This window comes from Chrysemys picta, chromosome 5 (genome assembly GCF_011386835.1).
Source record: "Chrysemys picta bellii isolate R12L10 chromosome 5, ASM1138683v2, whole genome shotgun sequence".
Lineage (NCBI taxonomy): Eukaryota > Metazoa > Chordata > Testudines > Emydidae > Chrysemys > Chrysemys picta.
In genome coordinates this window covers 20,276,280-20,290,313 of record NC_088795.1, presented here as the reverse complement: position 1 = coordinate 20,290,313, position 14,034 = coordinate 20,276,280, and the positions used below count along the sequence as shown (strand labels likewise).

At 41.6% G+C, this 14,034-nt stretch overlaps 1 protein-coding gene across 3 annotated transcripts in view; it reads right to left on the bottom strand.

Annotated features, from left to right (window-relative positions):
• UNC5C (unc-5 netrin receptor C) overlaps nt 1-14,034 on the bottom strand; it is a 368,610-nt gene that overhangs the window by 132,098 nt on the left and 222,478 nt on the right. For all 3 annotated transcript variants that reach the window (XM_005278470.4, XM_005278471.5, XM_065596056.1), the window contains exon 2: nt 4,775-4,996. In XM_005278470.4, the coding sequence (XP_005278527.1) occupies nt 4,775-4,996 (222 nt within the window). The remainder of the gene's footprint in view (nt 1-4,774; nt 4,997-14,034) is intronic.

The window sequence follows — 14,034 nt, the reverse complement described above, 5'->3', positions numbered from 1 at the left end:
TTTCATCTTGTCGCTTTAAAACAAAATATTGCCAATGTTCACTTTAATATATTTTATTTTGTTCTGTGTTAATATCAAAATACTGGAGTAAAAACATAAAAAAAGGATTGCATCCTGGCTTGCCATTCCATGCATGCATGAAATGATGAGACCAGATATGCTGTGCACTAATGAAGAACAAAGCACCCATTTGGACATCTTTAAGAAAATGCTTAACTTTTAATAGAGGAAGAAAATTCCAGTGGGGCTGAAGATCAAAAACAGAGTTCAAAGATCTTCCAGATAAGACGCTTCTGTTTTCTTGGAATTGACTATAAGTGTATTTGCACGGTTCTATTACCAGGCTAATTTAATTTAATAAATAAGTCTAGAACATCCTGTCACCTTTTACTATTCTCAGTGTCTCTGACCAGTTGCAATAGTTCATATGGAGATTGGCTGAGTCCATATGCAGTAGTTGAGACTACTAATGCTTTAGTTACTGCTCTAAAATACTCCATGGTGCAAAGCACCTACATAACACCCCAACTTTGTAATAATAACTTCCTCAATTTACACAGAGAAGAGATACAAATATTTCTTTTTCTCTTAAAAAAAAATTAACCCTCGTACACCATTTACTATTTCTTTCCAGCAAGTCTTTGTGTTAGGAGCAGGATTGCACCCTGATTCTGCACCTGTGTCACTGCTGGCGTACCACCCAGTATATGCTGTGCAGCCTTAGCATTTATTAACGCTAAACAAATTTCCCATATCAGGGAGATGCACAAGTGTTTTTGTACAAGTTTCATTCACAGTGTTTCCAAAGCTTCAGAGTCCCTGGACAGCTGAAAACTTATTTCTCTCTCCCTATGTTTTACTTTTAATTGGAAGATAAGTTACTGCACCAAATACTTTTAGCATTACACCTTTATTTCATATTCTTCTCTCTTCTCTGTACTCTGATTACTTTTTTTAAAGTAAAGAGTGCATGATTAGACTTTATTATTTTGTTTCTGCATTTCATTACCTTTTTGTCTTGTTCTCCTTGTCATTGCTTTGCTATAAGAGGATTTAAGAGAGAAAATCTGGTTCTCAGATGGCATTTTAGAAACAACTCAGCAGGGCTTTCCTGCTCGTTGTTTGAGGGATAGCATGGCAAAACCACAGCAAAGAGAAATGTGCCTACGTCTCAGTCACTCGGGTCATATGACTGACATGGAAGGATGAAACTCAAGCAGCATTCAGAATAAAAGTGTGGTACAATTGAAATCCTTTTAAACTCTGGTTCATTATTATAGGCTTACTTGTGGCATTGACTGACCATTAGTTGTGTTGGAGAACTGAATTGCCCCAGGGAGACAAAATTCCTTTCTGGGGCTCCCTGGCACGTGGAATAGGGGCACACCTGCTGCTACATGCTCGTTGCATTCTCCCCAACTGCATATCTACTTAAGGGCACAATATGGCTTTATGGACAGTGTCTATCTAACCTGTTTGGGGTAATGACCTCAATGAAGAAGAAAAAAAAAAGGGGTGGGGGTGGGGGAGAACAACATTTCTTAGGGTTTGGCCTGACAAATATAACCCATCTGAGCAGACCAAGAAGTTACCAATATCTAACAGGTTAGAATTTACTACACTGGTGGAGGATACTAACAGAGGCTGCATAGTCCCAAATATGGTGTAATCAATGCAGTGACTCAGTGACACGTGAATGGGCAAAGCTCTTTGCTAGCCTGATGGATGCAGGCTACTAAGCTGCTGATCTAGTATGTTTAATGATCGTATGTTCTACTTTAGGCATGTCTATCATTCCTCAGAAATAAATTGAGGCCCATTATCTCATACAACTTTTTCTCAAAGTCAAACAGCTCCAGACAAATTTCTTCAATGGTTTTGCAAGAGGTGATATTATCTAAACCTATTACTTCTGGCTACCTCAAATATTTGTTTTCCCTTGCCTGCAAAGTCAATATGAATTCTCTTCCAGGGATTCTCAGTCCCATTTCCAATGATGGTAGGATGCGCCAGCAGTCATATCACACTTTATGTCCATATCCAAACTTGGCTGCAAAATCCAGATTCTGAGGACAGCTTTCATTTCAACAATTCCAGTGTGGCTATCATGCAATTGTACTAACAATCGGATTTGCAAGGATTTTTGGTAGCCCCCTGCAGAAATTCCACAAGGTAGAATCTCTCACTACTGTGAGCTCAGTTTTTGGAAGTGGATTAGGCTGTTCATCAATTAGAACATTCACACAGCCTTCAGATATATCTTCTTTTAAAATAGGGACATTTACATTCTCTGCTGCAATTTCTTTTGCAGCATTGGGAAGATCTTCCAAAATCAGATTTTGAAAATGGGATTAGGTTGCAATGGATTTTTCACCTGTATTATCCACCAGAATAAACACATCAGCAACTCTGTGTTTTTACTGATGATCTATAACGGATGGGAGAGAGATACCATGTTAACATCAGAGCCCATCTCTCTCTATGATCTAGCAACTGCTCATATTTGGTCCAAACATTTTTATAGACGCTATTTTCCCTAATCAATGTAAACTTCTTCCCATTCTGAAACTCTAGAGATGTTGTAATTCCAGATATTCTCAGACCCTCTTTTTCTATCTTGTCATAGTGGTTTTTTTTCCTTTAGTGAAGGCTCTGGGAATGAAGATGTTGGATCCTTTTCCCATCTGGCACTTTACTTGGTAGGATTCCACTAACTGCATAGCTGAGACATGATGTTAACATTAGACACATGCTAACCTTCATGGGTTTTCCAGCTAAGCAGCTGGGATACTACACAAGTTTGGGGGATTTTCAGATTCATTTTCTCTGCTTCTGCTCTGCATAGACATATTTAGCTCAGTATTTCTAACCTGTGAGCAAAGTATACTCACACCGATAGCAGTGACTTCTAAGTCTGTTCAAATGCCCTTTTCTCAGTTCAAACCCAAATGGGTGGTAGGTACTGTCCAGAAAGGGGCCATAAGTAGGATGGTTAAAATATTTCCTCATTTCTATTTGGGGTACAGGAGAAAAAGAAGGCACTACTAGATGTAATTTCTTCCTCCATGTGCCATGGCAGCAGTAAATCTGAACTCATGAGCATAAAGATATATTTGGACACAACAAGCTGGCTTGGTTTGTTGACTGAGTACAAATGAATATTGCTACTGTTATTGTGCTCATCCACCCCATGGCCTGTAATGAAGAGTAGGAAATGATTTGTTTTATCATTTGAGGCAGATGATCTACAGTTATTTTCCTTAAACCCACTGCTACATTAAGAAAGCGAACCTAGATTTGGCATCTTTATGTGAAGTATTCTTCCTCCTCCTGCTATCAGAAGCAATTAAGAGCAGGAATTTAAAAACAAACACTTAGAATTGTTTTTTCCTCTCGCCTACACGGACATAGCACTATTGATTTCAATGGAGTTACACTTTATTTACCTCAGCGTAACTGAGAAGAGAATCGAGTCTCTAATTCTAAAAAGTGACCCTTGACTGCATTTTACACTATAGCAATTATAGGCATTTCTGAATGTTAATGCTAATAAAACTTAAGGAAGAAATGCAATGAAAACTGAATCCACTGAAAGGCAGGGAAAGTTCATTCCAGTGGATTCCCAGTCTTACATGAATGATGATACTAGGAGATGTACTAAGTATTCCCCTCTTCCAGTCTTCTTCCTGTACAGTCACTTTTCAACCTGTTGGAAGATCCTATTACAACTAACAGTCAAATATAGCCAAAGGCTTTTTATCCCTCATTCTCCTTTCTGCAACGCTCCCCCCTCCCTCCCAGCAAACCGTCTTTCTCTTTCTCAAGCTGAGAGAACCACAGCACTGTTAAAAGCATACGCTTTTGAACTCTGCACAAATAAATGAGCTGAAACAAATAAAACCCAGGTCACATGAGACTTTCAAGACATCTGGTGGAGTTATTTTTCTGAATAATTAGACCAACTGGTGGTGCAATTCCCAAATGAAAGCTACTTTCTTGCTTGATATTCAGTTATTTTTCATAGCCATCAAGATAGCAATAAGCCCTAATTCTCTCCCTTGCACGTGACTCAAACCTTATTGGATTACCAGTCTTTCCAAACTGGGACAATCACATCTTTGACACGGGCTTGTTTATAGCTCAAGTTTTTAAGCCTCTTTGTTTTCTTTATATTTTGAGGGCCCTATTAATCTTCCATGGAAGTCGATGGGAGTTTTGGCATTGATTAGATTAGGATTGGACATTTAGCCTCTTTCTTTCATTTCTTCCTGATTTACTATAGGTCTCTCTAGTACCAAGTCAATGTAGCAGGCTGCAGAATATAATGGAACAGCAGCCAGTTGCATGCTCTGGAGTCAGTATGTTGTTCCTGGCTGGGGGAATATTGTATCTTCCCATTATTTCTCTGCCTGAGGCTAACCGTAATTTCTCCTCATCCATATTCTCCCCTTTTAAACCGTCAACATAAGAGTGCTCCAAAAGCTCCTCAAAACTTGTCTAACATTGTGCTCCCCTAGTGTGACTACATTGTAAGTAATTTGGAATTGACTGAATTAGAGAACTGAGCAAGGAAGCCAGTTCTGTGAAGTAGTGAGCAGCAGTATAGGCAGAGAAATCACTATGAGTCTTTTATGAGCACACAATTGGGCCTCATTCTCATTTTACGCTAAGTCCATTTTACACCGCTCTGCCAGTTTAAATGAGAATCAGACCCAATAATGTTTTAGCACCCTCAATGACATGGTGAGAAAACACAAACACATAAATGCCTCACCAGAAGTTTCATCTACTCGCTCATCCACCACATGGTCCTTCTGATGAACCCATTCACTGTTGCACTTGAAATAGATCTGGGTGGCAGGGCTGGCTTTGCAGTACAAGTTCACAGGTTTGTTCTTTACGATGTAAGCTTCTTCAGGCTCAATGAGGAAATGAGGCAGAGGCTCTGGAGGATCAGATGGAAAGGTTTCTGGGAGTTCATGAAAAAAATCATCATCTGTAACAAAGAAACGGAGAGGGAAAATGCAGAAAGGTTAGAAAATTACTGCAACTGAAATTCTGGCTGTGAAAGATTACAAGCGTTTCTAAAAAGCTCAAGGGAAGAGAGTGCCATTTCAAGTGAAAAAATTATACGGGAAGTGTCCTTGCAGTGGACTTTAAACACAGAGTTGTTTTCAGCCTAAAAGGTGTTTCCACTTAACACCCTGCTCTTTCTGTTTCTACTGGTTTATTCGCTAACTCTGTGTTTGTGAATGGCTCCTTTTTATTTGTCTTTGGGGGGGGACGGTAATGACAGAACATAGTTTTAGCACTTGGTTCTGTCACTTATTAAATCCCAGTACAAAATTCTGTTAACCTAAACTGACACTTGAGGCAAAGGCATAATTGTTAGACACAGACGTGTGCAATCATACTCATACAGTTCTGCACCCCTAATAGGCGTGCACAAATACCACTTTGAATATTTGTGCATGCACATGGTCAGTAATGGTTTAGGATGTTACCTCTACGTCTTCAGTATGAAACTGACCCTAGGAGTCAGTTTCCACTCTATGCCTCTTCATTCATTCTTTGGCTTCTCTGTTGAGAATGCTAACAAGGGTGCCAAATTCTGATGCTTCTTTTTGTCGTGTGTACACCTGCTCAATGCCCACTAAGGAAGTAGGACTGGTACCACTTAACTCACTTCACACAGAGCACAGAACTGTTACGAAATGGTACGATGCAGACCTATTATGTGGATTAAGAGCGGGCTTTGGTCTTCTTTAGTGCTGTCAATCCAGCAGGAGTAAATTCACAAAACAATTTTTTAAAAAAAACAGTCCAATAAACTAGTGGAAACATTGAAAATGAGCTAATTCACACAGCTTCCTGTCTCTTCCTCCATAAAACCCCTTTTTACAGGCAAAGCATCATCTCTCCACCCCTTTCACAGGAGAAATCACCAAGCTCAGAGAATGACAATTCACTGAAGGAGAATACTCCTCTTCCCATCGACTTGCAAAACTCTTGTCAACATGCAAGAACATTCAAGATGCTCACAGTGGCAAAGGGATGAGAGAACAGTAACTATTGACAGATCCATCAGCAAGAAGCTGACAGTCCTGAAGGCCTCATTCAATATCCTCTTTTCTGCCTCTGAAGCAGTTATCGTTATACACAGTGATGGACGTTGGTGATGATCAATAAAGCATCACAGAATATCAAACTAAAAATACTGCAGAAGGTTAGCTATCCTCTTCTTGTCAGTCTCCATGAAGATTAAATGTCAGACAATTACCTTTCTTTACTCTAGGTATACCAAATTTTTTGTGTCCAGAATTACAAAGGGTATGAAAGCCTTTCCTTCCAGTTACTGCTTTCGTAGAAAGACAGATAAGGAAGAACAACAACAGATGAAAGAAGCCGGAGAAGTAGATAATACAGTACCTATCTACATAGCTGTATAGAATTACACCGTACATCTTCATTAGGCATGAGCAAATATTACAGCATTTGAGGTTTTATGAATCTTTTGAACTATTTATGAATCTCAAATCTGTAATATGAGTTCACATATCTTTTCTCATTTCGTAGTTGTTTTCTCCATTAGGGTGTTTCAGTTTAAAAAGAATAATGGGCTTGACTCACCACTGCATTACTCTATTGAATGATGGAGTGGTGAATAAGACCAGTATTTTTCTATCAGAGGGAAAACCTCTGCTATAAAATAACAGGGACAAAAGGACTCCACTCCCTTACCAAAAGCTAGTCTGCTGTAGGCAGGTGCTCTGCACATAGTATGAAAAAACAGATTTAATTTTCATTAGATTTTTTCCCCTTTCATTATTTTCCTCTGTGGTTTTGTTTTCACTCCAACCACCTTATGTTCCACTTTTCACCTTATTTCTGCACCTGCTCTCCCAACGTTAGATTTTTCTCTCTGCTACCTTTTTCTCCCCAGTGTTTGCAGAGTAATATCTATGAGCTAAGATGTGAAAAAATTCTGAAGTTAAAAGCGTGAGTTTGAGTCAAAGTTTGGAATTCATGATGACAGCAGGCTTGAGCTAAAGCAAAGGGAATTTGTCCCTCCCTACTATACATCTACTCATAATGCATACAAACATACAGATAAACATACACAGAGACATTAGAGATGAATCATTTCACTTGAATTGCCACAGGATATATTTTTTCCTTCTGGTCATTTATTTGCAAATTGGTGAGCAGACAGATGGAAACTAACAAAGCACACATATGTTTTATAATTAAACAAGTATTGCTTCACTAATTTCTGGTGACTGGAAAAACAAATGTATTTATTTTCACCAATAGATCTCAGCACATTATCAAAGACAACACTTATGCTATCTGAACAATTAACTAGTTCTTATCAAAGATCTAACTGGAAGCTCCAAAAAAGGCAAAGGAGAGGAAACTGGGACAGAGGGAGAGAGATTTCCTTCCTTATTTCCTAAGATCAATCTGAAGAACGTGTGTAGTCTTTGGGCTGCTCTGCTGAGGGTACCCATTTCTAGCATTTAAATACGGTTTTTATTTTCAAGTTGATTTTCTAATACTGCTTATTACAAACTCAGCCTCTCTTCTTGATTGCTGGGAAATGGGTAGGGGATACCATATACCCCCTTCCAGAAGCCCAGAGCAGTTGTAGCTCATAAAGTGCCTGTTGTGAGCCAGTTTTCTTATTTAACCTTAATATACTGTATAATTCCTTGTCGCTATTATATTTTAACAAAAGTTACATTACAATCAAGCCCAAATTTATTCTTTCTTGCTGTGCTATCTTCAGACTCCGGCATCCGAACCACATTCAGATAGATGTTTGTGAGATAGGCGGTCACCATTCTCACACATGCAGATAAAGCACACATACAGAAGCTCTGCCGTCCAGTTAGACTGGTTTTCTTTTAATATTTGCACATTTAAGAGAATCAAAACAGATAAGATACCTTTTTTGTTTGTTTGTTTTTTACATTTTCCACAGAGAGGCATTTTCATTCATTTGCAGGCCTCCATGCTTATTATGATTGAGTGAGTTAATATTATATGGAACAAAAACTTAAAAGAGAAACGTCTACAATGCAAACATGATTGGATTTTGCTGTAGTCAACAAAGGAAAACAATCATATGACAAAGCTAGCCTCATCTCCATCAGCATTCAGGGTCTCTAACCCATGTGTCTGCTGCACACTGCTAAGAGGTAATAAGGCAGCCTTATCAGGCTGTGAGAATCAGAGCTGGAACTCAGTTTGTGCTTCTAAGTTCCCAGAAGTGATTAGATCTCCTGCTGCAGGAAAGCAAACTGTTGTTCCAGTCTCCCCCAGACAGAGAAACGGAGGCCTTACAAGTTCCATCTATTTATAGTGTAGAAACTGCTGTGTTGGGGAACCAAGTTACAACAGGGCAGTCCCTGACATAAGTAAAACAGTGTCTGGTCTTGCAGTATAGATAGCATAGCTTTTAGCCATGCTGCAGATTCATGCCATAGTCTCACTAAGGGCTTGTCTATACTACCTGCCAGATCGATGGGCAGCGATCGATCCAGCGGGGGTTGATTTATCGTATCTAGTCTAGACACTATAAATTGACCCCCGAGCGCTCTCCTGTCGATTCCGGTACGCCACCGGAGCGAGAGGCGCAGGCGGAATCAACGGGGGAGCATCAGCAGTCGACTCACAGCAATGAAGACACTGCAATCTAAGTATGTCAACTTCAGCTACGTTATTCATGTAGCTGAAGTTGCATAACTTAGATCGATCCTCCCCCCAGTGTAGACCAGGTCTAAGATCCAAAGTTTAGATTGCCTTGTTTAGGGACAGCCCTTTGTTAGGGGTGGATGGAGGCCTCACAGAAGAATCGTGATTCAGACCCCTTATAAACTTGTACAGAATGTGAGTCCTTACCTTCCCAGACAGCTGTGCTGTAGCCATCATCTAGCCATCACATTACCTGCTTTGGGAGGCTCATGGTGTCCACATGGTACAAAAACTCTACTCCCCAGACTACCAGGGTCACAAGGTTGGCCTCTCATTCCCTTGAACATCTGTTCAGGATCAGCTACAATATTTTGCCTGGAATGTAGCATGATTCTGGAACATACACCTCTACCCTGATATAATGCTGTCCTCGGGAGCCAAAAAATCTTACGGTGTTATAGATGAAACCACGTTATATCGAACTTGTTTTGATCCACCGGAGTGCGCGGCTCCGCCCCCCACAGAGCGCTGCTTTACCGCGTTATATCCAAATTTGTGTTATATCGGGTTGTGTTATATAGGTGTAGTTACAACTATAGCCGGGCAGAGATTGGAAATTTTGTTTTATGGAGGATTTTGAAATTAGTTTATGTTGTGTTTTGCAAAACTGGAAAATGGCAAAAATCTCTGCAAAAGAAAATTAAGGAAAAAATTGTTTCAGCTTGATCTAAACATTTAGTTTAGATTTTGACATTAGTTTAGAATAGACAGCATAATACAAAATAAAAAAATTCAAAACAAAGTCCTCTGGAAAGTAATAAATGACACGTCCTATTTTGACACTGTCATGACTTTCTTCCTTTTTATCCTCTTCCAAAATGAAGTTTGTGAGAAATCAACACAATTTTGTGAAGTGTTTATATTTCAATGGAAAACTGTTCTGTCAAAGCTTATCTGACCAACTCGTTAGAATACAGTTCAGTCCTAAATCTGTAAGATCAACTGTGTTTCAGCCCCATTGTGGAGGTACTGTGTTATAACCAGGCCGCACAATAATGGCTGTTTGTACAATTTAGATGGGACTTAAAACACCACATTTGTGTGTGTGTGTGTGTGTGTGTGTGTCTGTCTGTCTGTCTCTCTCTTACGATGTAGGTATGTCTGTGGTTGTACATGTAAAAGGGGTTGAACCTTGCCCAACATTCTGATCTGTGGCTTCCAAAGTACATCCCTTGGACATTTTTATAATGCATCCCATGGAAATGCAACAAAGAGGCACGCTTTGTGTTATCTCTGGACTTATCTCAACTTTTCTAACCATTCCAGGAAAAATACCCATTCAAGAATGGTCTGTAAAAGAATTATACCTTTAAAAAGGGAACTGTGTGCTTGATTTTCAATTATTCTGTCAATGCCCTGTGTAACATGCCCCCTGGATCAAACACAGATACTCAGACATGAGTGCTCTCCTACATAACAGGACTCCATTTGTGCCCAATTATTGCAAACCGAGTTTACTTCTGTAAAATGTCACATTCATCTTTATTTTCATGTAATAAAATGTACAACCCAGCTGTTGTTATTGACTGCTCCACACTCCCAAGACAAAAGACCTGATTAATGAAAACGCTAACCTGGTTTCACTCATGCAATTCATTCGTACTAAGAAAATAAATTGACCAAAACCACCTTCATCTATAAATTTAATGCTGAATTTACACTTTAATGATTTCTCTGAATTTAGAGATGCTATTTTGCCTCCCTCCTTTAACATCCTACAACAGTGTTTTGAAAAAAACAGTGGGCCACATCCAAACTTAGTAAAAATGGGTGAAATTCGATGGAAGTCAATAGAGCTGCAGCAATTTACATCAGCTAAGGATCATACACAGGATAGACCTGTGGGAGGATTATATTTTAATCTTTATTTAAGGCAAAAATATCCTTTCTGAGCATTCGTTTTTGAAACTGTACTTCATGCAGCACTTTTTGCATTAACATGTGAGAAAGGAAGAGTTTATGGTATGTTTCACTTTTTATGGACTAGTATTCCAGCTCTAATTCAGGGTCGGAAAATATTGTGCTCAGTACACCAATCTATTCCTCCTTATCACTAGTTTTATTACTATATATCAAGCTTTAATTCTCATCAGCCCAGCACATAACTCACTATATTTCTGAATTGCAGACTTAAAGTATTATTGCTTATATCAAAACACATAGGACCATTATCTCTTTGTCTGAGACTTGAAGCAAATTCTTCTCAAATGGAATTTACTTCAGAGTGATTCAAGAGCAATTTAAAATGAATGGTTGCAAAGCTAATTTCATTTGCATTTGGATGCCCATCACTCAGTGAGATCATTCGTGATACATTACAATAAAGGCAGCTGGCGTTAACTGTATGTATGGGATTTCTGCTAAGTTTTTAATGTTATGATTAAAAAACTTTCTGGAGCAACAAGTCTTATTTACTGTGAAATTAACAGCAGGTGCTAGCTCTGTAAGATTGTGATTGTGGTAATCGTTTGTTTTACGGGAGAAACATTTTCCATAAAGGTAGGGTTACCATACATCCTCTTTTTCCCGGACATGTCCGGCTTTTCGGCACTCAAACCCCCGTCCGGGGGGAATTGCCAAAAAGCCGAACATGTCCGGGTAAATGGCGGCTCTGCTCCTCCCCTGACTCTTCGGCTCTAAGAGCTGAGCTGCCCGAGCGCTATGGGCTTCAGGCAGCCCCCTTGCCTCCGGACCCCAGCTGCCGGCCGGGCACTTCCCCTCCCAGGCTCCGGCGGCGCAGGGTCCGGAGGCATGAGGGCTGCCTGAAGCCCATAGCGCTCGGGCAGCTCAGCTCTTAAACAGAGCCGAAGACACAGGGGAGGAGCAGAACCTCCAGCCGCGGCGGCTCTGCTCCTCCCCGACTCTGTTTAAGAGCCGGGCTGCCCGAGCGCTACCGGCTTCGGGCAGCCCCCATGCCTCCGGACCCTGTGCCGACGGAGCCCAGGAGGGGAAGTGCCCGGCTGGGGGCGCAGGGTCCGGAGGCAAGGGGGCTGCCCGAAGCCCAAGCGCTACCGGCTTCACGGTTTGCCGGGCAGCCTCCAGACCCTGCGTCCCCGGCTGGGCACTTCCCCTCCCGGGCTCCAGCTGTGCTGGGCAAGCGCCGGCCGGGGGCGCAGGGTCTGGGGGCTGCCCGGCAAACCGTGAAGCCGGTAGCGCTCGGGCAGCCCTTTTCGCGTGGCTGGGAGTGGGAGGGAGGGGGCGGAGTTAGGGCGGGGAATGGGCGGAGTTGCGGTGGGGCTGGGTGGTGGGGAAATGGGCGGGGCCAGGGCCCGTGGAGGGTCCTCTTTTTTTATTTAATAGATATGGTAACCCTAATAAAGGTAACTGGTAATTGCTTTGGTTGTAGTTCTCTTTCCCTATCAAGGACACACAACATTATGGCGCCAACCAACAGGAAGCAAGGAAGCAAAGAATTTGTCAATCGAGCCCTGTATGTGAAATAATTTACACCCACTTTACAGCCCCTTGATATTGCCAGAGCTGCGAAGATGGGTCTTAGGCCAGATCTATACTAAAGAGGTCTATTGGTTAACTATGTCGCTCAGGGGTGTCAAAAATCCACACCCCTGAGTGCCATAATTATACTGACCAACCCACCTTGTAGGCAGCACTATGTTTACGGGAGAGCTACTGCCTCTGAGGGAGACAGATTAACTAAACTAATGGGAGAAACTATAGTGCTGTAGTGAAAAATAAGCCCTTAGTGCAGATGAGAATTAGGCCTTTTAGAGTGCGAAAGGCTTTTTAGAGTGCGAGACAAACAAGAAAAAGAGAACTCAAAGCAGATGAAATGATAGAAATTAGGTGTAGAGGACTATGGTAAAAGGAATTACCAGTGCATAATGTTCCATTGTCATATGCCCCTATTCTTCCATCCTACTCCTACAGTCAAGGACAAACGTGGATGTAATGAGCAGTACACAAAGAAGGAGGGCATACTTCAGGGCCCTATTTGAAAAACCTTATGACCAGTGGAGGAGTCATCAGATGTAGATAGATCCATCTGATAGATCATTATGCACGTGTGGTTGTCTCAGCCCACTTGCATAATGATCTATCAGATGGATCTGTCTACATACCTGGGAAATGGAAACTACCACCCAAACATCCCAGGAAGTTGTTACCCTTATAACAGAGTGATATTTGACCTGTTTGGAAGGCTGGTATAAGAACTTGTGAACTAATACAATGCAGCCTGTTAACCCACCATGATCTCCAGACAGGTATGTGGCAGCCCACCAAACAATTATGAAAACTTTCTGAACTCTTGTGAATGAAGTACGCAGAAGTTCAGACTCACATTTAAACATCCTGGGAATTAAGTACTCCTCCCTGTGGAGAAGCAGAGTTGAGGCAGAGACTGGGGAGGATGATAGGTAATTGATGCAGCATGCAATGTTCACCCCTCAGTAGAGATGCCAACTCTTGCGAATTGATCGTGAGAGTCGCAATCTCTGAGCAAAATTGAGCCTTACTCATGATCTTGTGATAGAACTCTCCAATGTCAGGATTTTTTTTTCCCCAGTGGCAGCACAAATGTGTTTCCAGTCAAACAGGAATGACCTCACCCTAAACAAAGGAATGTGATTTCTCCAAAGTACTTTGAAAGACAATGAGAATTCATTTACATACCAGATAAACAGAGCTATCAAGCTAACAAGTGGGGGGAAGAGACAGCATGGCTACAGACCAGCAGGAAAGAGAAACTTCATCTGAGATAGAAGGGTGGAGGGCAACCCTCAAATAAACAGTTGAATCAATTGGAGGAAAAAATCCTGACATTTGAGAGCTCTAAAAGTGAGGCTTATTTCCACTTAGACATCCTGTCAGCCACTCCAGCCACGGCCAGGGCTTTCTCCAGCTATCAGCCCCAAGTGGCTGCTTCCCTACCAGCTTGAAAAGTGAGAGAGGGGATCCCACTTCAGCCCTCTCCCAAACTTGTGGTGGGTGAAGAACCCTAAAGAGCAGAAGTGAGGCTGGGGACTGCAGGGGAGCTGAAGTGAAGAGGGTGGGGGCTGATGGTTTGGGGGGGCTGTATTGAGGGTGGGTTCTGAACAGATGTGGTGTACGCTAGAAAGGTGAACTGAGGTTGGTTGGGTTGATGGGGCATGGGGGGATGAACTGATAGGATGGTGATGATGAGGGCTGGGGGACTGAACTGAGTGGGGGTTGAGTGGGGAGAGAACTGATTGGGAACTGGGAGACAGGCTTAATTGCTGGGCAGGAGATGGGTAGATGTGGAGGTGAGAGCTGCAGCAGGGCCCAAAAATCACCTGT